This window comes from Erinaceus europaeus, chromosome 7 (assembly GCF_950295315.1).
Source record: "Erinaceus europaeus chromosome 7, mEriEur2.1, whole genome shotgun sequence".
Lineage (NCBI taxonomy): Eukaryota > Metazoa > Chordata > Mammalia > Eulipotyphla > Erinaceidae > Erinaceus > Erinaceus europaeus.
Window position 1 is genome coordinate 84,108,799 of NC_080168.1, and position 27,556 is coordinate 84,136,354.

Sequence of the window (27,556 nt, forward strand, 5' to 3'; positions counted from 1 at the left end):
GATTTCCAGAAGTTGACACAAATGCTGCCCCTACAAATGATTTGATAGCAGAATGATAACAGTATCTTAAAGGAACATGCAGTACCTCATTTGCCAGCATCCTCCCTGATATTGCAGATTAAAAAAAAAAAAAAGCCACAGTAAGATGGAAAGGCAGGGAACAGCAGAGAGCCAACATTCCAACTTGCTTAGGACAAAGGTTTCCCAGAGTCATGTGCCATTGGGCTGCTTTCCCACAAAAGCAGATCACTTCAGGCAGTTAGGGGTCGCAACAGTAACTGGGAAATTCTTGGGGTGCAACCATAGTTGATTTTTATATACGCATCTCCTCATATGACAGAAAGTATTTCAATTTTTCATATAAAAAATAAGAAATCTGAGGGAGTAAAAAATTACATTTTTGTAGATGGTGTGCACCCCAACAATATATAGCATGCTTTTAATTATGGGTAGAAGTTTATTAAAGCACACAGTAGCTGTATTTTCAGTTTCTTATTCTATGACTCTAAGGGAAGATATACAATAGGATAGGCTAACAGCTATTTTTTAATTAAGAAAACGAATATAGTACAATAAGGTAAATCACTGTTCCACTCATTGGGAAGCTATCAAATATACACCAAGTGAAATATTAGCTTTTCCTATTTAAAATTTTCAGCCTTAGAAATATTGACATCTGGGGCCAAATAATGCTTTGCTGTGGTGACATGTCCAGTGTCTTAGGTTTGCAGCATCCCTGGGTCTACCTACTAGATGCCATTAGCATCCACATCGTCACCTTGACTGAAAATGTCTACTGAAGCCGCCAAATGTCATTGGGTAGCAAAGTCACTCTCCCGAGAGTCACTGATGTACGGATTTCTTATTTTTCAAGCAGAAAAGTTTCTCTGTATTGTCTACAGTTTTAAGGTGGAGATAAACTATCTCCTAAGAGTTTTCCTCACTTCTATCTCAAAAATGCATATTCTATTGCCTCATATCTAATGTTTAGCAATTACTAAGAACCTATTAGCATTGGTTGTGAAGCTGTAAGACTGACGATGACACAGATGAACACAGTGAGCTGGGGAGCCAGAGACGACCCGAACTGCCCCTGCAGCTACAGACAGACTATGACCCACATAGTCAACAACTGCCACCTCTCCAGATTCAAAGGAGGTCTCGAAACTTTACATCAGGCTCAACCTGACGCTGTTGACTGGCTACGGAAGAAGGGCAAACGCTAGAAGAAGAAGATAGTGAGTGAAAAATACTTTGTCTTAAAGTCCAGTGCACGATGGTGGAGAAAGACGGTGGTGGGTGTGGTGTGCAAGAACTATCATGGGGAGATAAAAAATTGTACTCCTGCGGCCAGGCGGTGGTGCAGCTGGTTAAGTGCACACATTACAGTGTGCAAGGACCCAGGTTCAAGTCCCTGGTCCCCACCTACAGGGGGAAAGCTTCACAAGTGGTGAAGCATGGCTGCAGGTTTCTCTCTGTCTCTCTTCCTCTCTATCTTCCCCTCCTTATTCAATTTCTCTCTGTCTTTATCCAATAATAAATAAATACATACTATAAAAATCATACTCCTATGACAATAACTGTCTTATAAATAACCATTTCTCCCAATAAAGTGACAAAATAAGTCTGTTTCATAATATTATGAGCTATCTTCTATGTCTGCTTCAAAATCTCAAAAAATGGTCAATACTGAGTAAAATGATTTTGCTCATCTCTACTTGTACCTGAGACTTCGGATCCTTAGGCATAAGTGTCTCTTTGTATAACTATTATGTTATCTACACCACCCCAAAAATGTTTTTAGCATTGTAACTCAGAGTTGATTACAGCTGAAGAGTCTGAAATTATCTAACTGGAAAGTAAAGAATGTCTTTAATAAAATCGACAGAATACAGTGACCAGTTACTCCTACCCTGGCTAAGATTGTGCTTAGATGAAATCAGCATATGTAACTATACCTACCCATGTATATATAAACATATATAATGGTAGGTAAAGCCCAATGAGTACAAAATATAAAAGAATAGCACTGATGGCAACAGATCATTTAAAACACAACAACTATACCATCCAACGCATTCAACTTACAGGAAAGTATTTCTGAACAACACCAAAATCGATAAAACCGATTATAATCCATACCACCAACGTTAGAGTTGAAATGATGATGATAAAAGGGACAAAATAGCCACTAAACCGGTCAGCCAGCTGCTGAATGGGTGCCTGTAAAAATAAAATACCATATCATGGGAAATTAAATTTCAATTCATGAAGAAATAAAACCTGATGGGTTAGGTAGTGGCACATATGATAAGAGTACATACATTTCCAAGCACAAGGACCCAGGTTCAAGCCCTTGGTCCCCATCTGCAGGTAGGAAGCCTCACAAGTGGTGAAGCAGTGCTGCAGGTGTCAGTCTATCTGTGTCCCTCTCTACTTTCCTTTCCCTTCTCAATTTCTCTCTGTCCTATCAAAGAAAATAAATTAAATAAATAAAATATTAAAAATAAGTAAGTAAATACTAACATGAAACTTGACAAGCACAGGTATGGCTGAAATTCTCATCTATCTCTCTCATTAAGTGTGTGTATTAGTCAGTCTCTATTCAATTTAACTAAACCTCTGGAATTCTTTCTATTTTCTATTTTATTTATTTATATAAGATAGAGACGGAGAAATTGAGAAGGAAGGGAGAGGTAGATGAGGAAGAGAGAGAGACAGAGACCTCTAGCACTGTTTCACTGATTCACTCCTGAATCCTCCTACAGGTAGGGTCCATGAGCTTGAACCAGGGTCCTTACACATTGTAAAATGTACACTCAGCAAGGTGCACCCCCACCTAGCCCCTTCTCTGGAACTTTTTGGCATCATTTCTATAATGAGGGAAGTAAAATTATTTTTAATTTTTTATTATATTTATTTGATAGAAATGACCAGAAATCAAGAGGAAGGGGGAGATAGAGAGGGAGAGAGACAGAGAGACACCTGCAGCTGTGCTTCACCACTTGTGAAGCTTTCCCCCAGCAGATGGGGACTAGGGGGGCATGAACTCAGGTCCTTGTGCATTGTAACATGTGAGCTCAACTAAGTGTGCCACTACGCAGCCCCCAGGGAGGTAAAGTTATATGTTTTTGTTTTTTTTAATTTTTAAGTTAATTAATTTTTTTTTTTTTACCAGAGCACTGCTCAGCTCTGGTTTATGGTGGTGTGGGGGATTATATTTTTTCTTTTTAATACCAAAACAAAATAAAATTAAGACAGAGACAGAGAGGCAGAAAGGGAGAGGGACTGAAAAAGACCACAGCTCTGAAGCTTCCTTCCTTCAATATGGCAGGGACCAGGCTTGAACCTGGGACATGCACATGACAATGCAGCACACTATCCAAGTGAGTTCTTTCACCAGCCCAAGTTATATGGTTTTTATATTTATTTATTTGTTTGTTTATTTATTTTCCCTTTTGTTGCCCTTGTTGTTTTTCATTGTTGTTGTAGTTATTATTGTTGTTGTTATTGATGTCGTCATTGTTAGATACAACAGAGAGAAATGGAGAGAGGAGGGGAAGATAGAGAGGGGAAGAGAAAGAGAGACACCTGCAGACTTGCTACACCGCCTGTGAAGCGACTGCTCTGCAGGTGGGGAGTTAGGGCCTCCAACCAGAATCCTTATGCCAGTCCTTGCGCTTTGTGCCATGTGTGCTTAACCCGCTGTACTACCCCACTCCCAGTTATTTGGTTTTTAAAGGTTTCGTCATTACCTTTGACATCTGAGCTTCTTCCACCAGTTTCACAATCTGTGCCAAGGTAGTGTCATTGCCCACGTGGGTGGCACGAATGAGCACAGAGCCATGGGCATTAATGGACCCGGCAATCACAGTGCTCCCAGGCTTTTTAGTGACAGGCATGGCTTCTCCTGGAGGTGTGGGGGAAGAGAGGCCAGCCATCACATACTTTGAACCATGCAGCACTCCCACAACTGAGCAGGGCTGTGCCACCCACCCAAAGGGAATGTGGAATGGGACACCTCACCTGTGATAAGGGACTCGTCAGCCATGGTGTTGCCTTCTAGGACTTTCCCATCCACTGGGAACTTCCCCCCGGGGACCACCTTGATGACATCACCCCTCTGCACCAGCTCCATGGGAACCTGCTCTTCTCTGCAACAAATGCCACTCCAAGTCACATACCCTTAACTCACAGGCACCCACCTGCTGGGGCTGTCACCTATGTCAGGCTCCGGACAAACTGTTGGGCTGGTTCCACATACTTGCTTTATGCCAAGCAGTAGTACTCACTCTTCCCAAGCCTGCACAGACCGAGCCAGTGCCTCTTGTGCAATGACTGATCCTAGGCTAAAGCTCTATTTCACGTCTTAATATTTGTGTGACTTTAGGTCAGTTGCTTAGCCTCTTTGAGCCTCAGTTTCCTCATTTATAAAATAAAAGTAATAACAGCTCTTTCTAGATGATGCTTTTTTTTCCCTCTTTCTCCTCTCTCTTTCTTATTTGGTTAGATTAAAAACAAAGAAGTTGAAGGGGGCCAGGTGGTGGCGCACCTGATTGAGCGCATGTATTACAATGTGCAAGGACCCGGGTTTGAGCCCCTAGTCCCCATCTGCAGGGGGAAAAGCTTTACAAGTGGTGAAGCAGGGCTGCAGGTGTCTCTCTGTCTCTCTACCTCTCTATCACCCCTCTTGATTTCTGGCTGTCTCTATCCAATAAATAAAGATAATAAATTTAAAAAAAAAACAAAAAACAAAGAAGTTGAAAATGTTTCTGCTAAGTATGTAAAACTACATAGTTCCAGCAAATAATAATTATTGTTGTTGATGATAGTAAGGTCAACCTTACAAAGAAGAAAAATACTGTATCTATCTTTATTCTTTGCCATGTTAAGACCCATATATCTTTGTACCTGTCTGGATCCTCCAGATCTTGCAAGAAGGTCCAACTCTTATTCCACATCATCCATGAGAATTCCCTTACCACCACAGGCCTTCTTCCTCTCTCTTCTGCCATATTCACCATCTGCCATCTAGCATACAACCCAGACCCAAAGAATTGCTTAGCCTCTAGAATGTAAATGCCTGCTTTATTTGGTTAGACTGAAAGGAGGGCTCTTACTGTAGCTGTCTCTCAGCCCTCACTAGATCCAGTGTAATGTCCTGTACCTATCACAGCTTAGTATAAAGCAACCAAGGACTTTTGGTAAAAATCACTCACCTAATAATGGAGTTGTCCTCACCAAGGGTGACAACAGTGGCTTCTGTGGCTTGGAGTGACATGAGTTTGGCGAGGGCTTCTGAGGTTTTGCTCTAAAAAGAACCAGAAGATCAAATGAGAGCTGTTGTAAGCTGGCCTGTGCAAACCAGAGTGACAGTCATAGGGCCTCAGAAGATCACTATCACTGCACTCCCCCCCACCCCCCAAGGCTATGAGCTCTCTTGGGATGGGTGTCACTCACCACCTGCCACCATGACACAACACAGTCACGTCACACCACATGGAATGTGCAGCAGCACTAAGTTCTATGAATTGCTTTTCAGGTTGAAAAAGCAACAACAATCTACCCAATGACTGTATTCTTATAAGGTCAACCTAATTTCTTATAGGGCCTGAGTCCTTCTATTCTATTCTATTCTTTCCTATTCTTTCCTATTCTATTCTATTCTATTCTATTCTATTCTAGTCTAGTCTATTTCATTCTATTCTATCCTATTCTATTCTATTCTATTCTATTCTATTCTATTCTATTCTATTCTATTTCATTCTACTCTATTCTATTTCATCCTATTCTATTCTATTTCATTCTATACCAGAGAGAGAGAGATTGAGAGAAATTCTTGAAGTTGTCTGTGGTGTTCCCATGTGGTACTGGGGATCACACCCAGGGTGAAATAGGCACTTGGACCATGAGTCTCTTTCTTTTATGGGGCACATCAACATAGTGGGTACAATGCAGATAACTAACAATGGTACAATGCAGAGTGCTAACAACGGCATGATTCTATGGGGGAAATGTAGATTTATAGACTAATAAGCTGTAGACTCAGGCAGTGTGAACTCTGACCTGAAATCCAAGATTCTTTCAATTACACCAAATGCCCGAACAAAGGCTTAAATAATTAAATAGATTAGCTGGGATTTCAGAAGTAGTGGTCAATTTGGAGATTAGTGATCACAGTGCTTAATTAGGTCTCACATTTCTCTCTTTCTCTAGATCATGTGTAATTAGTAATTCTAAACTCGGTGTTCAGATGAATTAGCATCAGCAGTACTAAAGCAGCAGCTCTCTTTTCCACCCGAGACTGCTGGTTACCTTTGCCACGTGTTCCAGCCACCGGCCCAGGGCGATGAACACAAAGAGCATCGGGGGAGTGTCAAAGAAGGTGACCGGGCTCCGCTCTGCCTTCTCGGCCATGGCCACCACCAGGATGACCAAAGAGTAGACATAGGCAATGGTGGTAGCCAGCACGATGAGTACATCCATGTTGGCTGTCCTGTGCTTCAGAGATTTGTAGGCCTGGACATAGAAGTACCACCCACCGAGAAACTGGAAGACAGGGAGGACAGGGACAGGGTGGCAGGCAGGCCTTCAGTGAACATCAGAAGCTGCTGAACGTGACAAATGCTCAAGTCTCACACACAGCTGTGCCATGACTTACTCCTTTGAAGCTGGCTTTTTTTGAAGTATATTTCCTGATTTAAAGGACTACTGGACTGGGTGGAGGATAGATAGCATAACAGTTATGCAAAAGGACTCTTATGCTGATGCCTGAGGCTCCAAAGTTCTAGGTTCAGTCCCCCATACCACCATAAACTAGAGCTGAACAGTGCTGTAGTAACAAAACAACAACAACAAAGGTCTACTGGACTATAAGAACAGATAATCAATGGCAGGGAGTCCTTAAAAATCTGGCAAATAGGGCCGAGTGGTAGTGCACAGGTTACAATGTACAAGAATGCAGGTCCAAGTCCCCAGTCCCATCTACAAAGGGGAAGCTTTATGAATGGTGAAGCAAGGCTGCAGGTGTCTCTTCCTCCCTCTCTAACTCCCCTTTTCTTCTCCATTTCTATCTCTTCCCTCAATAAAATAAAACAATAATAAAATAACATCTGGCATACACAATCTACATGCTCATCTGTTGGTTCTTCTGCACTGTGGCCAATGCTTTGCATCTCCAGAGAGAGAATGTGCTGCATCTATAATGGCCAGCACACGGTCAAGTGATCATAGTACGATCCAATTTCAAAGAAATAGCATGTGCACAGAGCTATACATGTAAAAATACATGTACTTTCCCTATACATAGAGATCTGGAATGTTACCCACCCAACTAGTAATAATACTAAGTTAGCCCTAGAGAATGAGATGGAGAGGAGGGCAAAGTGCAACGCATGAAAGAATACCTTTTCCTGTTCTTCTTATATTCCAGTGTACCTTGAATTGTTCTCTACAAATCTACATTAATTTCACAGTGAAAAAATCAAATAAATGGTCTTGTCAGTGTTTCCATTTTATAAACAAATAATTTTTAAAAAATCAAATAAAAGGGCCAGGTCACTGTGCACCCAGCTAAGCACACATGCTACAGTATGCAAGGACCTGGGGTTCAAGCCCCCAGTCCCCACCTGCAGAGGGTAAGCTTTGCAAGTGGTGAAGCAGTGCAACAGAAATATATCTCCTCCTTCCCTCTTGATTTCTGTCTCTATTAAATATATATATTTAATTAAAAAATAAAATATATAAAATAAAAAATAGTAAAAATAAAACTATAAAATTCAGTCTACAAATACTTGCCCCCAGACAGCCCTAAACTAAACATTGTAACACTGTTAGAAGCTTGATTTTGGTTTCCCAAATACATGGAGTCCACAATGCCCACCAGACACACTGGCCCTTAATATGACCTCATATGGAACACGGGCTCCATAGGACCTGTCTCTTTCAAATCCTAATTTCCTCAGACCACACATCTGTCATTACAGACAGGACCCTAAAGGGAAGCATGAGCTCCAGGCTGGTCTAGCTACTATCTCTAACAATAAGCCTAAATTAAGCTGAATAAGTAAGACAAAAAAAAAAAAAGTGGTGAGTACACAAATAGATTCATTCAACAATCCCTATAGCAAAGTGGCTGCTATTACAGTAGAGTTTGATCACCCAAGAAGAGCAGTGAAACCAAGTCTTTCTTAGCACCTAGCATTAGAAGACATTGTCATCCTCACCCTTGCAGATCTCTAGAGGGAGAAATAGTTTTAAGAGAGCACCACTTCCACCAAGTGGGAAGACTGTGCCTGGCCCAAGATAGAGGTCCTGCAGGCCACACGCAGACATGAAGGGCAGGAATGCCTCTCTTTGCTACGCACCTGGACAAAGGTGCACAAGATAAAGAAGATGAGGTTGAGAATGGAGAGTCCTGGAATGATGTTTTGGTCCAGGACCATGGCCTCATGGGGCTTGTCGCTGGGTATCAGCATGTAGATCATCAAGCCCATGACAGGGATGCCAAACACTAGGCTGCACAGGAAAGACTTCTTCCACCTGGAAAGCAAGGCAGCAACACCCACATGTTAGATACCGCCTGCAACACACATGATAGGCTAGATCCCACCTGAGCACTCAATTGACGACTGACTTTATCACATGTTTGAAACAGAGTAGCAAGGACTAAAATGAAAGCAAGCTCTCTCTCTCTGAGTTAATAGCAATGTAAGGAACCACTAGTAGGTCTAAATATCACTGCAAGGATGCTTGTCTATGTTGAGAGCCAGCCCTAAGGCTGGGAAGTTCCTCCAGCATAAAGGAAAACAGCTGTGGTCAGAGGCTGAGAACCAAGCCCCACAATGTCTGAATATCCCCAGTCCAAAGCTGTCTACTGCCACTTCGCCCAAATTCAGTCTTACCAGAATTTGAAAATATAGATGAAAGTTGGGACGTGGCAGTGGTTCATCTGGTAGAGTGTACATATAGTGCTCAAGGACCTGGGTTCAAGCCCCTGGTCCTCACATGCAATCTTTACAAGCAGTGAAACAGTGCTACATGTGTCTCTTTTGTTCTCTCCCTCCCTCCCTCTTCAATTTTCCTGTGTCTACATAAAATAAATAAAAGTAAAAAAAATATTAAAAATAGATGAATTCTATTCCACTGTTCAGTGTGTCTGTTCATGTTCCAGTACCAAGCAGTTTTGATGACAATGGCCCTATAATACAGTTTGAGATCTGGCAGTGTGATGCCTCCGGTTCTGTTCTTTTTTCTCAAGATTGTTTTGGCAATTCTAGGTCTTTTCTGGTTCCAGATAAACATTTGTAGCATTTTTTCTATTCTCCTAAAAAATGTGCTTGGGATCTTGATGGGGATAGCATTAAATTTGTAGATGGCTCTGGGTAATATATTCATTTTGATGATGTTAATTCTTCCAACCCATGAACATGGAATATCTTTCCACTTCTTTGTGTCTTTTTCAATTTCTTTGAGTAGTGACTCATAATGGAGAGGGTGTGGGGTCAAAGGAACCCTCCTGCACTGCTGGTGGGAATGTCAATTGGTCTAACCTCTGTGGAGAACAGTCTGGAGAATTCTCAGAAGGCTAGAAATGGACCTACCCTATGACCCTGCAATTCCCCTCCTGGGGATATATCCTAAGGAACCCAACACATCCATCCAAAAAGATCTGTGTACACATATGTTCTTGGCGGCACAATTTGTAATAGCCAAAACCTGGAAGCAACCCAGGTGCCCAACAACAGATGAGTGGCTGAGCAAGTTGTGGTCTCTATACACAATGGAATACTACTCAGCTGTAAAAAATGGTGACTTCACCGTTTTCAGCCGATCTTGGATGGACCTTGAAAAAATCATGTTGAGTGAAATAAGTCAGAAACAGAAGGATGAATACGGGATGATCTCACTCTCAGGCCGAAGTTGAAAAACAAGATTAGAAAAGAAAACACAAGTCGAACCTGAAATGGAATTGGAGTATTACACCAAAGTAAAAGACTCTGGGGTGGGTGGGTGGGTGGAGAGAATACAGGTCCATGAAAAATGATGAATGAAATAGTGGGGGTTGTATTGTTAAATGGGAATCTGGGGAATGTTATGCATGTAAAAAAAAAAAAAAGAAGTAGAAACGCAAAGCAGAAATTGACTGAGTTTGGAGTATGGCACCAAAGTAAGAAAGCAGAAGTACACTAGAGTTTGCAGTGAGTACCTCCCTAATACTTCCTCTCCACTTTTCCAAGCTTTGGGTCCATGATTGCTCAACAATTTGTTTGGCTTTGTATGTTAACTCTCTTTTCAGTCACCAGGTTCCAGGTGTCATCAGGATGCCGGCCAGACTTCCCTGGATTGAAGACCCCACCAATATGTCCTGGAGCTCAGCTTCCCCAGAGACCCACCCTACTAGGGAAAGAGAGAGGCAGACTGGGAGTATGGACCGACCAGTCAACGCCCATGTTCAGCGGGGAAGCAATTACAGAAGCCAGACCTTCTACCTTCTGCATCCCACAATGACCCTGGGTCCATGCTCCCAGAGGGATAGAGAATGGGAAAGCTATCGGGGGAGGGGGTGGGATATGGAGATTGGGCGGTGGGAATTGTGTGGAGTTGTACCCCTCCTACCCTATGGTTTTGTTAATTAATCCTTTCTTAAATAAAAAAAAATAGATGAAAGCCATCTTTTATTAGTATGAACTTAAGTAGACAGTCAGTTTTAAAGTACTACTACTGAAAACTGAGCGAGTAAGGACAGCAAAACTGTCCTGATGAACACTAGGACCTGAGATCATGGGTCCTGGTAGACCACTGTGGTTTCACAGTAGCTTCTGCACCCATGAAATTCCAGCCCAGTAGTTGTGTGGAAGCCCTAGTGGTCTGAAAACCACACTCTACAAGAACTCAGCCTTTGCCCCAGGCCTGCACTTGGTTCCTGTTTCCTCTCTGGCCTCTCAGCAAATCACAGGAGTCTCTGACACCACCCCATCCTCAGCCTGGCAAGAGCACTCACAGTCCAGTCAAGTGTCCTTTGCCTGTCAGTCCCCCAACCTCCCAGGACCCCCTCACCCTTACCCAGAGAATGGGTCTCTCTATATAGAGATGCCATTTCAGCCATCCCTGGCTCCTGGCACAGCACCCTGCACACAACAGCAGCTTGTTTGTTGACTGAATAAGTGATGTCGGAAACAGTGAGTGAATCTGAGCCTCCAGTGCCCGAGGCCCTTTTCTTTCCACTTGGCCATTATTTATGCACTCAGATCTTCATTCTAGGACCCATTCAAATAAAGTGTCAAAACAGTATGAGAGGAGAAAAAAAAATCTACATTTCCTTCCACCCAACTTAAATGCTGTCCAGTATCTTAGCAACCAGCCACAAGTGGCTATTTAAGTTGACGTTCGTTAAAATTAAATGATACCGGGGGCCAGGCAGTGGTGCAACAGGTTGAGTGCACAAGCCACCATGCACAAGGACCTGGGTTCAAGCTCCTGGTCCCTACCTGCAGAGTGCAAGTTTCATGAGTGATGAAGAGATGCTGCAGTCATCTCTCTCTTTATTCTCTTCTCACTGTCCCTCTCTATGTCCCCCTCCCCTTTCAATTTCTCTCTGTCTCTATCAAATAGAAGAAAAGTAAAAGTTAATACAATTTTTTAAATAAAAAAATTTAAATGACATTGTATATACAGCGCTTCAGTTCTACCAGCTGCCATGACAAGTGCCTAGTAGCTGTGGCTACCATACTAGGCAGTGCAGAGACAGAACACGCCGCTGTAGAAAGTTCTACTGGACAGCACTGCCCTGGAGGGCTGACATTACAGGGCAAAGGCAATGAGCCTGAGTGGAAGGCCCCGAGGAATCAAGCAGCAGGGGCTCAGAAGAGCACAGAGTGAGACAGAGTTGGGCCTAGGAGAAGGAGAGTATTTCTGTTCCACCTACTGCTTTATTTCCACTTTGTGGTCCAAGTGATGAGCGTTGGGGTTTCTCTTCGCCAGGGAAGCCTGGAAGCCGATCTCCTTGTTATTAAAAAAAAAAAAAAAAAGAGAGAGGTGAGAGAAACAGGAAGGAAGGTGCACAGTCAATACATGCATTGTTAGAAAGTGTTTGACACCTTCAGACATCAGAAGACTTATCTTGGATGACCCCAGAAGACTGCACCCTGTTCCCTTCATGGTTTCTTTACCCAATTGCCTGAAAAGCCCTGTGGGAAGATGGGCACAAGCTACATTTAGAGGCTGCATCCCCCTTCTTCTAGCGTTTGCCCTTCTTCCGTAGCCAGTCAACAGCTGCATCCCCCTAAGGAAATACTTTGGAGGGAGATACTGGCTCCCCCTATCGGCAAAGGCAACAGGTGCTAGTACATAAACTTCACAGGCCCCCAGGAGGATCAATGGGACTGATGATCGCAGAATCTCTAAGTTCAGGAATCCCAAACAGGCAGTGATGAGGTGCTCTTGTTCCCTGCCTGACAACACTGAGGTCAGAATGTGAATTAGAGCCTTCCTGGTGCCCCAGGGTTGTCAGGAGGGTTGGCTCAGAGGCTCAGCCCCCCAGGCTCAGTGCCCTGGCTACCTCCCACCCAGCAGAGCTTAACTCCTACATCTGCAAGCCTGGGCTGTCACTGAGGCCGGGGGGAGACCGGGCCTCTGTCCTTGATGTTTTTAGCAGATACCTTGGGCACATCTTTTGTTGCCTTGCCCCGCTTCCCTCTCTGTCTCATTCCATCTGAGTCTCTAGGATCCTTTCTGAACCCACACAGGAAAATTGTCAGCCAGTACAGCATCAAGAAGGGGCCCCAAACTCTGTAACTGAGATTTTACACAAATATTAAAGCTGAGGTGGAAGACAGAGCATCTAAGACTATCTAGAGACAAGCCCTTTCACAACTAATAATGACTTAACTGCACTAGAAAAACGATACCCCAGAGATACAAGAGTGGGAGTAAGATACTATGACAGCCCTCAAGTAAGGACAGAAGGGGACTGTGCTGAGCTCAGTGGGCTGGGGGGAAGGCCGGCCAGGGTGTTACCAATACGGGGTGGGGGTGGGGTAAGGTGTGTTTGTAAGGACCACCTCATCTCACTACTGTTCTGGAAGGGCCATGGATGGGCAACAGATGGATGGAAACAGAAAGGCTGCTGAGCCTGGAGGTGTAAGGTCTGGGTGCAAGTTCTCCAACCTGCTAGCTGGGTTCCAAGCAGCAAAGCTTTGGAGCAGCACATTTGCAAGTCAAAGAGCTCTGGGAGGCCAAACAGAACACTCAGACACCCCCTCCCATACCCCCATGAATCAAGTCTGCTACCAGATGTTTCCTTTCCTAAGTGGTAGCCTCGGTTAAAATTTACTTATCCTCACCATTAGTTGTCACACCTTCATCTTGTCCTTTCTGTCTATAACCATTCAGGGAGTACATGGAAACTATCATAGTTAATTTACTATAGCTGAGATAACCAAACTCCCTATTTATAAAGCAAGCTTAGGATAGAGGCAAAGCACAGTGATTAGTTCCAAAACTAAAACACTTTGGCTGATAGATATTTGATACAGACTTAAATAGTATTTTTAAATTACCATTAAGCAATTTGAACTCATGCACTAGTTATCTTAACAGTACTGATTTTCCTTGGGAATATCTGAAATGATGATGTTGTCTGCTCCCATCTTTTTCTAAAACATTCACTGGCCCCCTCCCCCACCCCTCAATAATGTGATATAGACATACTCTCATAACTAATTTTAAAATGATTCATTTTCTTCATAGGTAACGGATCATCGTAGTAAGGATTTTAGGTACCTTTCATTTCTTTCTTTTTTGCATAGTTACCTTTCCTCTTTCCTACAATAATGACATGCCACTATCTTCTTAAGGTCAGTATCATTGTTTTAAAATATTTTTATTTATTTATTATTGGATAAAGAGAGAGCTATTGAGAGGAGAGAGGGAGATAGAGAGGGAAAAAGACAGGGAAACACCTGCAGCCCTCATGAAGCTCTTCCCCTGCAGGTGGGGACCAGGGGCTTGAACCTGGGTCCTAACGCACTGTAAAGTGTGCGCTTAACCAGGTTTGCCACCACCTGACCCAGGTCAGTGTAACTGCTTTAATGAATAGCTTACCTCTATAACTTTGACAATATCCCTCGGACCAATGATCTCAGGGTCAAACTTCACGTGGGCTTTGCTGGTGGCAAGGGCCACAGAGGCATAGGTGATGCCCTTTGTTCTCGTGAGCTTGGACTCAATGTTGTGGACACAGGAGGCACAAGTCATTCCTGTGATCTGCAGCAAAGGAGAAAAAAAAAACAAACTTCCACTCACCTGAGAGCAAGTGGAGCATGTCGAGGGCTCCTCAGTTGCTGTGCCTACAGACACACCTGCACTCTTCCCTAGACTCTGGACTCCACACCCTGTGTGCAAAGTGGGCACCCCCAACACTTCCCCAGGGCTTTCAGGGATATAGACTGTGCTTCTTCCCCAACACAGCACAGGGGATGCAGCCCACCATTAAGATGATGGCTGCAGGTGAAACTTGGCTTCCTGGTCCGACAATGATGGCCTTTTTAAAAAATTTTTATTATTAATTTACTTTCCCTTTTGTTGCCCTTGTTGTTTTTCATTGTTGTTGTAGTTATTATTGTTGTTGTTATCAATGCCGTTGTTGTTAGATATGACAGAGAGAAATGGAGAGAGGAAGGGAAGACAAAGGGGGGAGAGAAAGACACCTGCAGACCTGTTTCACCGCCTGTGAAGGGACTCCCCTGCAGGTGGGGAGCCAGAGGCTTGAACCAGGATCCTTATGCCGGTCCTTGTGCTTTGCACCACGTGTGCTTAACCCGCTGCACTAACGCCTGACTCCCGATGATGGGCTTTTATGAGCCACTCTATATGGTCTCAGTCTTCATCACCAGCAGTGCCAGGGAATAACGATTCATCTTCTCTACTTGAAATGAGAAAGGATGTGCAACCCCCAACACTTTGAGGGCCTGAAAGATTCTCCCTGGTGCCAAGGAGCTAATATTAGCTATGGTTAATGTTTTCCCAGACTCCTGGATTATGCTTGCCCCAAAGGTGCTAATGTCAACACTTTGTTAGCAACAGCAGGAAAGGATTTAGGAGTGCCTGAGCAAGGTGGGACTTGAGACACTCACAAAGCAGGGGTGATGACAGGTCTAACAGGTGTGGCAGGTGTGAAAATGAACTACAGAGGGAGAGGCACTAAGAAAGATGAAAAACTGGTCAGAGAGGCTGGGCAGCGGCATGTCTAGTTTAATGTATACACTATCATGCACAAGGACCCAAAGTCAAGAACCTGAACCACACTTGTAGGAGGGAAGCTTCATAAATGGTGAAGCAGTGCTGCTGGTCTCTCTATCTTTGCTTTCCCCTCTTAATCTCTGTGCTATCTAATAAAAAAGAAGAAAAGAGGGGAGTCGGGCGGTAGCACAGCAAGCTAAGCACAGGTGGCGCAAAGCGCAAGGACTGGCATAATGATTCTGGTTCGAGCCCCCAGCTCCCCACCTGCAGGGGAGTCACTTCACAAGCAGTGAAGGTCTGCAGGTGTCTATCTTACTCTCCCCCTCTGTCTTCCCTTCCTCTTTCCATTTCTCTCTGTCCTATCCAACAACAATGACATCAATAACAACAACAATAACTATAATAATAAAACAACAAGGGCAACAAAAGGGAATAAACAAATAAATATTTAAAAAAAGAAATGAAGAGAGAAGGGAAAAGAAGGGAAGGGAAGGAAAAAGGAGGGGAGGAAAGGGGAGGGGAAAAAAGGGAAGAGAAAAGAAGAGAAGAGAGAAAAGAGAAGAGGAAAGGAGAGGAGAGGAGAGGAGAGGAGAAGAGAGGAAAGGAGAGGAGAGGAGAGGAGAGGAGAAGAGAGGAGAGGAGAGGAGAGGAGAGGAGAGGAGAGGAGAGGAGAGGAGAGGAGAGGAGAGGAGAGGAGAGGAGAGGAGAGGAGAGAAAGGAAAAATGGCCACCGGGAGTGGTGGATTCGTTATGCAGGCACTGAGCTCAAACAATCCTAGTGGCAATAAAAAAAAGTCAGGCCAGCAGCAATATCCAGGCTTGGCTGAGCACAGAATGCACAAGGCTGGGTCCACATGAAGGTTCTTGAACAGGCAACAAAAAAAATCAGCTAGTGACAGGAAGCCCCTGAAGGGTAATGGGTGTCAGAATAATGAGAAGACAACTGCACCTAGAGTCTTTGTCAGTTATTCCAGAATGGAGTATTAGAAGAGCTAGGGAGCCCTCCACCTAGAATCAAGTAGGAAGGAGAGGGGAGCTCTGGTCTAAAGGCCGTCGCCCATATGGTCTGAGGGTGGGCACTCAAGGAGGAGATAGATGGCAGAGAGAGTGACCACACACAGGAAAAGCATACCCACTGGGAGGTTGGAAGGGATGCAAACAGAACATCATAAAGGCCACAAAGCTCCCAAGCTCTTGTCTCACTTCCATACACAGGGCAGTAAGTAATAACAAGTGACATCTAGTGAACATCTGCAGTGTGCCAAGCAAGTACTTTGCTGCTTGCACCGGCAGCATGAGAGAAGGCTCAGAAACTGCAGCACTGAGGGGCTTGGGGACATTTGCAGAGTCACACTCCCTCAGGGCAGAGCTGGGATGAACCTGGTGGCCTGGCTCCTGTCAGTACTCAAAACTTCTGTGAGTGTGGTGTGTGGGCCCTTTGGCTAAGAGGCATCCCTGCAGCTTCAGGGTCAGAACTCAAGCCCCACGAAACTACTCGTTACTCTTTTGCGCATATCTTGATGGGAAAAAGGGGGACTGAATGTGAGACAGGCCATCCCTGTAATGTGCACTGGGCAAACCAGACAATTCACTCTGGTGAGTGACCAGTGGTCAGTATTTCCTAAATACTAATGAAACACAGTCATCAAATGTCTAAAAAAGGGGGTGGGTGCTGTGATCATCAACTGCTAACTCAGACTGACAGAGTTATAGTTATACAGGTTACTGTGCTAAATACATGGGCCCTGAGTCAGACTGATGTAGTAAATAGTTAATTGTATTTATATATTCTCTTCAGGTTTGGAAGCTTCTCTCTGCCTTCATTCCACTTTCTAGTTCTATTCTCAACTTTGACTACATCTTCCAAGACAATATTCTTAGTCCACTTCCACATTAACTATCAAACTCAAGCAAAAATTACTAAAGTCATGGACCCCTAGAAATCTAGGTATTTACCTAAAATAGATTTCCTAGCTTCTTACCACCCTAACATCCCTATTCTTGCCTGCTCTATTCCTACTTCCTGGTTCCTCTTTATTAAACATTTTGTCCTGCTTTATATCTTACTGCCTTTCAGACACTTAGCTGCAGATGCTACTAAGATTTTATCCTGAACTCCCTGGGCAGACGATCTCACCAATGTGTCCCAAAACACCACCTCCCCAGAGCCCTACTCCACTAAAGAAAAACAGAAATAGGCTGGGGGTATAGATCGACCTGCTAATGTCCATGTCCAGTGGAGAAACAATTACAGAACTCAGAACCCCCATCTTCTTTCTGCTCCCCCAAATCCATTTGTGGTCTATACTCATATCAGGGGATGTGAGGCAGGGGAGGGATGATAGAAGATGACAGAGGCAGGACCTGGAGAGAGAAGAGGAAAAAAGGAAGACCTTTGGAAGTAGTAACAGGTGTAGGTATGACTTAGAAAGGAAGAGAAGACAGAGCCATAGGGAAAAAAAAAAATGGCAAAAATATATACAGAGAGATAGATCATTATGGTGGTAGTGCATCCAATAGAGTACACGTTACCCGGAAGAAGAACACAGGTTCAACTCCTCAGTCTCCACCAGCAGAAGGGAAGCTTCCTGAGCAGTAAAGTAGTGGCACAGGTGTCTCTTTCTCTCTCCCCCACTAAGTTTTCTCTCTGTCTCTATCCAAAAAAATAAGTATTTTTAAATGTCTAATAAAATCCCTAGTCAGCAGATGACAATATTAACTACTGATACCACTTACGATTTTTTTTAAAAAAAGCACACTTAATAATAAATATTGTTAAAAAAAAGTAGGGTTTACCTTTCTCAGTAATATTTCACATGATAATGGTCTGAACAGGTAGCAGTGGTCACATCTGGATGGGAGTTTCCCCGTGGTCCCTGAGCTCCCATGGAGGCCCACCCTCCACCAAGGGCTGGTTCTACAAATAGCACCACTTATCAACAGCACAGAGTGCCACTCATGTCCTCAACATCTTTTCCTCAAACATTTACTCACCACTAATGGCAGTGACTACACACAATAAAGAAAACAGAAGGCCTTTTCATCTCAGTAAAATGGTGTTACTCAGTTCCTTGTGGGTTTCTTCTAAGGCTCCCTTTATTGATATAGAAAGAAGCACACAGGATATAAGGAAGCAAGGAAGGAGCACCCCTTGCAGACAAGGCAGCTGCCAGTATGCATCTGCAGGTTACCAAAGAGGCCCTGGTCTGCTGGCAAGATTGCTTGCCTGGCTCCAGTACCTGCTGCCCACATTCTACCCCGACTCGTACCATGCTAGAGGAAACTTAATGCTATGGTGTCTTTCCCTCTGTCTCTGAAAAAAGTAAGCCCAAAGAGTGAAGTCCTGGTGACAACAAAAGAAAAAAACAAGACAAAAAAAAGAGAGAGAGAGAGAGAGAAGAAGAAGAGTAAGAAAAGGAAAAAAAGAAAGAGGGCCAGTGAAATAGCTCACACGAGGGGGTAGAGAGCATAATGCTTATGCGAAGAGACTCTCCTGACTGAGGTTTCAAGGTACCAGGTTCAATCCTCCCCAAACCATGATAAACCAGAGTGGAGCAGTGCTCTGGTAAAAACAACAACAACAACAAAAATTAATCCCACCTGCAGGGGGAAAGCTTCACAAGTGGTAAAGCAGGGCTACAGTTGCCTCTCTGTCTCTCTCCCTCTCTATCTCCCCACCCCCTCTCAATTTCTCTCTGTCTCTATCCAGTAATAAATAAATAAATAAAATTAAAAGTTAAAAATTTTTTTCTTAAAAAAGAAATAGCTCATATGGATAGTGTGTTGCCCTGCCATGTGCATGACCCTGGTTCAAGCCCAGACCCCATAGCACTAAAGAAAGTTCAGTGCTGTGGTCTCTTTTACTCTCTCTACCTCTCTGTCTCTATGTTAAAAAAACTGAAATAAAATAATAAAAGATAAAAAAGAGTGAATTTGAAGAAAGGAAGAAAAGGAGGAAGGGGGACTGGGCTGTAGTGCTGCGAGTTAAGCGCACATGCATGAAGCACAAGGACTGGCTCAAGCATCCCGCTTTGAGCACCTGGCACCCCACCTGCAGGGGAGTCACTTCACAAGCAGTGAAGCAGGTCTGCAGGCATCTAACTTTCTCTTCCCCTCCTCTCTCAATTTCTCTCTGTCCTATCCAACAACAACTACAGCAATAACAACAACAATAAACAAGGGCAATAAAAAGGGAAAAATAGCCTCCAGGAGTAGTGGATTTGAGTGCAGGCACTGAGCTCCAGCAATAACCCTGGAGGAAAAAAAAAAAAAAAAAGGAGAAGGAGGAGAAGGAGAAGTAAAGAGACATACAGCATGCTGGCCCCCAGCTCCAGCCCCACTGTCATACTTACAATCAGTTCCAGGTCTCCATCTGAGCCTGCATAGTCTTCCATGACTGTGGCATCAAAGCCCAGGCTCTGGATGAGCTGAGCTATCTCAAGGGGCTGGATGACTTCTGGGTGGTACTTAACCTCTGCCTTCCCGGCCATCAAGGCCACCAGCACAGAGACAATACCTGAAACCACCAGGCCACAGCTTGAATATTTTTAGGCAAGGTCTCTGGGATGACAAGCTCAACCTGACAAATAAAGATGTCTGCCCCAGAAGCTTCCTGGTGCTGTGCATGGTGCTGAGGACTTGAGCCCAAGCCCTCAAGCATGGTAAAGTGTACTGTCTACCAGGGGCTCCGAGGGGCTTAACTCAGATAAATTTCATCACACTCTCAGGATAAGCACTACGAATGCTTCAAAAGTTCCCAGTTGAGGCTAAAATACAGCCAAGCCAGGTGAGGATCACTGTTGGAGTTAAAAATACCACCCAACTGCCATTTCGACAACACTCTAGTTTGTAGGTACAACAGGACTGTGCATCTTAAATTGGAAGGTCACCAAAGCAGGGTCCAGCTATTAATTTCATAGTGAGAGGTTGCCGGGATTGAAAAACTACATGTAGGTCAAGTTAATTACAGAAACTACCCATGGAATGTGACCTTTACACTGTGTTTCTAACTGACTCAGTCACATTTTATCTCAAACAAACAAAACGCTACTCTGAAGAGAGACTGTCAGGGACCCATGCCAACCAGATAATGGCTCACACTGTCAGAGAGTGAACTTGCCACTAGATCCCCAGGACCACTCACCGGCTTCTTTCTGCAGGTTCCTCTCTATGTTGGACACACAGGATGCACAGGTCATGCCTGTGATCTGAAGGAAGCACTTCTGAGTGGCTACTGTAGCCAAGGCTGGTGGGGCCTTTGAGGAGCGGCTGGGGTGTTGGTTCTTAGGGGAGTCCCCTGTCTGGGGAGTCTGGGGAGCCACCGCCTGTGGGGGTGTTGATGTGCCAGCTGTGGTCTGCATCATGGAATGTCCCGAACTATGCTTGTCAGCCTGGTTGCTAGGACGGTTTTCTAGAAGAAAAATGTCAGAAATTGTTCAAATTAGAGATAAATTAACAGATTTTTAAAATTGCTGTCAGGATTATTGCTGGGGCTCAGTATCTGCACTACAAATCCACCACTCCTGGAGGCCTCCTTCTTTCTTTTTAAAAATTTATTATTTTTTTATATTTTTAAATTACAGAATTACATATCGACAGGGGTTTGATTCCACACCATTCCCACCACCAGAGTTCTGAATCTTCACTCTCCCCACTGCAATCCACCACAGTTCCCCTAATGTTGTGGACATGAGCCAACCATCTTCTCTACAATTATCTGTCCACATTTATACAAAGTTACCTCTTCTTTTCCTGATTCACTTCTCTCTTTCCCTCTAAACCACTCATGACATCAAAGCTACCTCCATATGTCCCTCTCCTTTTCCTTCTCTCTCTCTGGGTGCTGATGGAGCTGGAGTGCAGAGTCCCCTTATCTTCATCCTGTCACTTCACCCCCACTGGGAGTATGGATCAAGGTTGTTTATGGGGAGCAGAAGGTCAGAGTTCTGGCTTCTGTAGCTGCTTCTCCACTGAGCATAGGCACTAACAGGTTGTTCCATACCCCTGCCTATTTTTTTTAAATTTTTTATTTATAAAAAGGAAACATTGACAAAACCATAGGATAAGAGTAGTACAACTCCACACAATTCCCACCACCAGAACTCTGTATCCTATCCCCTCCCCTGATAGCTTTCCTATTCTTTAACCCTCTGGGAGTATGGACCCGAGGTCATTGTGGGATGCAGAAGGTGGAAGGTCTGGCTTCTGTAATTGCTTCCCCACTGAACATGGCTGTTGACTGATCGATCCATACTCCCAGCCAGTCTCTCTCTTTCCCTAGTGGGGAAGGGCTCTGGGGAAGCAGAGCTCCAGGACACATTGGGGTTATCTGTCCAGGCAAGTCTGGTTGGATCATGCTAGCATCTAGAACCTGGTGGCTGAAGAGTTAACATGCAAAGCCAAATGAATTGTTGACCAATCATGGACCTAAAGGCTGGAATAGTGCAGATAAAGAGTTGGGGGGGGGGTCCTCCATTTTGTAGATAGCTAGTAGGCATATTTTAGTTATATTCCAAAGGGCCTGTGGCTATACTAGTTTTTTTTTTCTTTTTTCCCCTGAGCCTGACATCTGATATGCAGGTGGATCCAAGTTATTGTCTGGGGAGATGATATCATGGCTGGAAAAAGGACCAGAAAGCTGGATCAGGGAAGAGAGTAGCTCCCAAATATGGGAAAGGGGTATAAATATTGTTGACTGTGAACCCCATCGATTTGATGTGATCTGGGGCCCCAGCCTGTTTCTATCTTTCCTTAGTGGACCAGTGCACTGGAGATGCAAGGGTCCAGGACACACTGGTGAGATCATCTGTCCAGAGAAGTTGGGGTGGAGTCATGGTAGCATCTGCAGCCTGGTATCTGGAAGGTGGTATGACCTAGGTTGAGACAAGATGGTTAATGAACAGCAGCCAGAAAGTAGAATCAGAGCAGATAAGATTAGGGATTTTAGGGTAGAAGAAAGCTAGGGAAAACATTTTAGGCATGTTCCTGGGGGCATACAACTATAATAGCTTTGCTTGAGTTTGGTAACTAAGCTGAGGTTGGATGAGAATATTGTCTGAGAGAATGGTGTCAGAGTAGGGCACCAGATTTGAAGAGTTGCTAGGTTGACTTCTCAGGCTGGTATCTCAGGTTACAGTCCACAGTAGGATTTCAATAGAGGCATAATGCGGGGTGGCAACACCAGTAGCAATTTGGTTAAAGTTGGCAGGGTTGGTATGGCAGTAAGGAATCACAGAAAAGGAATTTCAAGAAGTATGGGCATATCCTAGCGGTACCAGGACTAGGAGAAATGCAGGTCTTAAAGAGGATGCAAGGGGTTTCTTACAGTCTTAGAGAAAGTTAAAATATAATTAACTATTTATTATAGCCAGATGAGTTGGGGGGCTAAGTACCTGTGTTATTATACTTGACTTCATTATGATCTGAATGCTTCTAGCGGTATCCGAACTTCCTCGTATTTTAAATACTTACAAGGTCAAAAGGTCTTGACCTATCTGGCCTAAAGCTGTATTTGATTTAGATGCTTGCAGAACTTTATTTTCCTATACATTTTTAGAGATCCATAAACAATTAATCCCCTTATCAGAGTATGATCATTTTGCAAATCTAAAATAACTATTAGCAGAAATAACTACTAGCAAGAGCTAGTATTTGTGCTTAGCGTTATAGTCTAGGCAGTTGGGGAATTTAAGATATTAAATCTATCCACCCCTCCCACATGTCGTATTGCTATTGATAGGACTAAATAGTGATAAGACTAGAGTTTCACGTCTTCCCTGGGGGCTTCTTTCTTTCTTAAATTTTTATTTGTTTGTTTGTTATTTATATTAGAGACAGAGAGAAACAGATAGGAGTGAGAGATAAAGAGGGAAAGAGATAGAGAGATACCTGTAGCACTGCTTCACCACTCGTGAAACTTTCCCCCTGCAAGTGGGGATCAGGGGCTTGAACCTGTGTCCTTATGCTCTGTAATGTGTGTACTTAACCAGGTACACAACTGCCTGTTCCCCATTTTCTATCTTTATTTCTTTCTTTTCCTTTTCTTTTTTGGATAGAGAAATTGAAAGGGGAGAGAGAAATATGAAAGAAAAGAGAGAGAAAGATGAGGGGGAAGAGAGAGAGGGAGAGGAAGAGAGAGAGAGACCTATAACATTGCTTCACACTTCTCCCCTGCAGGTGGGGACCAAGGGCTTGAACAAGGGTACTTTCATATGGCGATGTATGTGTTTTACCAGGTGTGTCACCCACTGGTCCCATAATATAATCTCTGCCCCTCCGCCCCTACCCCAGAACAGAAGGCTCAAGCTCGACTATACTCAGACAAAAACTTTTAGTGAGGTTACATGAGCACTGGTGTTTTCTGTCACTGTCTCTCCTTCCCCACTGAGGGAGACAACTACAGGCAAATGAGAATAGACGGCTCTGGTTGTACGGATGCTCTCAATAGATAAAGATGGTAACAGTAACAACTCAGTAGGCACTGCGCAAGCATACTTGTGGGGCCTTCTTTAATTCTTAAAATGGCTCCATGTGGTGAATACTTGAAAGACTGCCACTTTAGAAATTAAGAAATGGGTCAGAAGAAATTAGTCTGTGAGTCAGGAGATGGTTCAACAAGTAGAGGACACTCTGTACCTAAAGTGTGAGGACTGGGTTTAAAGTCACCAGGCCACCACATGGGAGCACCTGCTGAGAAAGCTTCACGAGCAGAAGAGTAGTACTATCTCTTTCTCTCTCTTGCTCTCTCTCTCTCTCTCTCTGTCTCTCTCTCTTCTATTCCTCTTTATCTGATCTTGAAAAATTAGTCTGCCGGGAATGGTGAAATGATGCAGGGAAAAAACAAAAAACACCACATGCTGGCTTTTTCCCTTACCTTCTGGCTCCCAGATGACCTGCACCTTTTCTGCTGCATTTATTCTAACCTGTCGTGGGTATTTAGTCACTCGCCCTGATTCCCTATAGAGTCTTCACACAGAGACAGGTACAGGGCTGCCTCCTATTGCCTCACGGCTGCCTGCAGTACACCAGGAATCCAGAAGACCCTCAACATGCACTAGGGGGAGAGGACTGCTGGGAGGGAATGGCCTATCTACCAGCCTGAGGGGAGCATGTTACATTAAACAGATATCTTTTCCTCACACTGCATCTATATACTCACCCATTCATCAAAAAAAAAAAAAAAAACTTATCATGCAAGCCAGTGAACAAATGCAGAGCTGCCCTCCAGATAAACCCAAGAGTGAATATGCTTTAACTGTCAAATAAACTGAAATTCTATTTCTGATGGCCCCTCACTCACTCTGCTCCCAGACCACAGGGGACTGACCCAACAAACTACATTTCCCAGGTTCCCATGTCAGCTGATTTTTGGTGAAATTTGTCACATGAGCAGTAACAGGTGAGAAAGGACAGAGCAGAAAGAGGGAAAAGTCCAAGTGTCCACCCACTTATGTACTGTGAGCCCAGCTCCTGGCCTCCCCCTCATCATGCCAGTGGGTGCAGCCCTACAAGGAGACCTCAGCTCCCACTTCCCACAGCCCCATCCTGTGCTACTACTTATTAATCTCCTGGGTTTCCTTCCCATTCCCAGTTTGGCTTCTTACTTAATTTTCTCTATTTTAAAAAATATTTTTAGTTATTGGATAGAGACAGTCAGAAGTCGAGAAGGGGAGGGTAAATAGAGAGACCTGCAGCACTGTTTCACCACTTGCAAAGCTTTCCCCCTACAAGTGGGGACCAGGGACTTGAACCTGTGTCTTTGTGCAATGTAATGTGCGCTCAACCAGGTGTGTCACCACCTGGACCCTCTTAATTTTCTTACTTACTTAACATCTCTATAAATAGCTCCCTTGATTAAACCCCTCTAGTGCTACTCCAAGACCCCACCTCTCAGAGCTCACTATTTTCTTTCTCTTTCATTTCCTTCACAAACGCACCACAGCGCCAGAGAGGTGACTTGGTGGACAGAGTATATGGTTTGCATACATGAGACCCCAAGTTTGATCCCCAAAACCACATATTACCAGGGCACTCTGGCCTCTCTTCTCTCTCTCACAACAAAAAATGAATCTATTATAAATATTTGATACATTTAAAAGGCTACTATGTGCTGAATGCTCCAGAATTAAAGATAAAACAAAGCACATGGAATGCCTAGTTATTCCATTATATTCCATCATATACAACGAATATAATATACAATATAAATACTATAAAGATGAAATACAAATATAAGTGTAGGGAATATAAATGTAAAATATGATGTGCAAACAATATAATATACAAATAATGCCTTTTTAAGAGGCTATAACAGATAATCATCAAAATACAAACAGGCTGCTCCTAAACTAAGGTGATCACATGAGGAATCAGGAGATAGCTCATTTGGAAGAGTACACACTTTACCTGGAGTGAGGACCCAGGTTCAATCCCCCAACACCACATAGAAGCACTATGTACAGTACTAGAAGAAGCTTCATGACTGGTGGAGCTAGGTCCTGCGGTTGTGGTATCTCTCTTACTCCCCCCCCCCCCCCCGCGCCTTATCTTTATTTGAAATTAAAATGGGAAAAACCAGTCCACTGGAAAGTGGTGGGATCATACCGGTGTCCCTGCAGGTGGAACAAAATGTTTTCACATGAAACACAAGACTTTTAGCTCAACAACTTAAATTTCAGTTAAACTTAGAAATACTTTAGGATAAGTATGTCTTAAATACTGCATGAGATATATATGAAAACATTATTGTTTATCTGAAATTCATATTTAATGAGATGTCCTATATTTTCATATACCTTCATTTGCTAAGTATGATACCATGATATGTCTTGGTTTAAACACAGTAATAACTCTGCCCAATAAAAAGCATTCCTCATTTCCAGGCTGACTAAGTCACACCCAGTCTCATTACATGGTTCAACACAAATGATCCACCATTAGACCTCACACTACAGCAGAGGATCATTCTATGCTGTTCTCATCTTTTTAAGTACAAGAGTCACTATTTGTTTGCTTGTTTGTTTTGCTGAGAGAGAGAGAGAGAGAGAGAGAGAAGAAGAAGAAGGAGGAGGAGGAAGCAGAGGAGGAGAAAGTGAAGAGGCACCAGAACTGCTCAGCTCTGGCTTATGTGGTGTGGGAGAGTGTACCTGGGACCATAGAGCCCCAGGCATGAGAGGTTTTTTTTTGTTTTTGTTTTTTTGGCTCCAGGGTTATCTCTGGGGCTCAGTGCCGGCACTACAAATTCACTACTCCTGGCGGCTATTTTTCATTTTTATTGTATAGGACAGACAGAAATTGAGAGGGGAGGAGGAGAGGTGGAGATAGAGAGGGAGAGAGACAGAAAGACATGTGAAGGCCTGCTTCAAGGTTTGTGAGGTGAGCCCCCTACAGGTGGGGAGCCAGGGGCTTGAACTGGGATACTTACATGGGTCCTTGCTCTTTGTACTATGTGCACTTAACCCAGTGCACCAATGGCTGACCCCGAGAGCCTTTTTGCATAACCATTAAACTATCTCCTCTGCACAAAGACTCACTCTTACACTGTGTCTTCCCTATAGATTTTTGTAAAAAAAAAAAAAAAAAAGTGGGGTGGGGGGATCCTGAAACATGGTATAAAATACAAAGTACAGAACTGGGCCTCCATGCCACACCACATATTCACCCACTACCTCAAGTAGTGTGTGCATGAAAGTATCACAATAGAGCTTACTTTTTTTTTTTTTTTTTTGCCTCTAAGGTTATCGCTGGGGCTCATTGCTGGCACTAGAAATCCACTGCTCCTAGAGGCCATTCCCCCTCACTTTTTTTTTATTGGATAGGACAGAGAAATTGAGAGGGGAGGGGGAAATAGAGAGAGAGAAAGATAGAACCTGCAGACCAGCTTCATGGCTTGTGAAGCAGACCCCCCCCCCCCCAGGCAGGGAGCCGGGTCTTGAACTGGGATTCTTGAGCAGGTCCTTGAGCTTTGTACTATGTGTGCTTAACCCCGGTATGCCACCACCCACCCCCAGAGCTTACTTTTCAAACAGATATACTTTATCTCCTTTGCCAGTGGAAGTTCACAGTTGGGCTTGGCCCATGAGCTCTTGTTGGTGCCAGGCTGGCTGCCCTGCTCCAGTGTTAAAATCCAGCCTGCAGGCTGAGGAAACAGGCCATGCTTCATACTGACCTGGATCCAAATAGCTTACTGCTGCCATTCACATGTTTACCCCTCATAAAAGGCCTGTTTTCTCTCCTTCAGCTTCTCTCACCATCCCTGTCTACTCCCTGCCCTCACCAGCCCTTGCTGGCTTAAGCTAGTAAAGTAGGCCTGCACCTC

At 43.9% G+C, this 27,556-nt stretch overlaps 1 protein-coding gene across 3 annotated transcripts in view; it reads right to left on the reverse strand.

The window, feature by feature from the left end:
• ATP7B (ATPase copper transporting beta) overlaps positions 1 to 27,556 on the reverse strand; it is a 77,970-nt gene that overhangs the window by 15,670 nt on the left and 34,744 nt on the right. For all 3 annotated transcript variants that reach the window (XM_060194882.1, XM_016187480.2, XM_007521570.3), the window contains exons 4-13: positions 20,384 to 20,650; positions 19,593 to 19,756; positions 14,104 to 14,265; positions 11,927 to 12,003; positions 8,367 to 8,541; positions 6,316 to 6,549; positions 5,220 to 5,311; positions 4,027 to 4,154; positions 3,756 to 3,910; positions 2,089 to 2,223 (exon numbers count right to left, since the gene is read on the reverse strand). In XM_060194882.1, the coding sequence (XP_060050865.1) occupies positions 2,089 to 2,223; positions 3,756 to 3,910; positions 4,027 to 4,154; positions 5,220 to 5,311; positions 6,316 to 6,549; positions 8,367 to 8,541; positions 11,927 to 12,003; positions 14,104 to 14,265; positions 19,593 to 19,756; positions 20,384 to 20,650 (1,589 nt within the window). The remainder of the gene's footprint in view (positions 1 to 2,088; positions 2,224 to 3,755; positions 3,911 to 4,026; positions 4,155 to 5,219; positions 5,312 to 6,315; positions 6,550 to 8,366; positions 8,542 to 11,926; positions 12,004 to 14,103; positions 14,266 to 19,592; positions 19,757 to 20,383; positions 20,651 to 27,556) is intronic.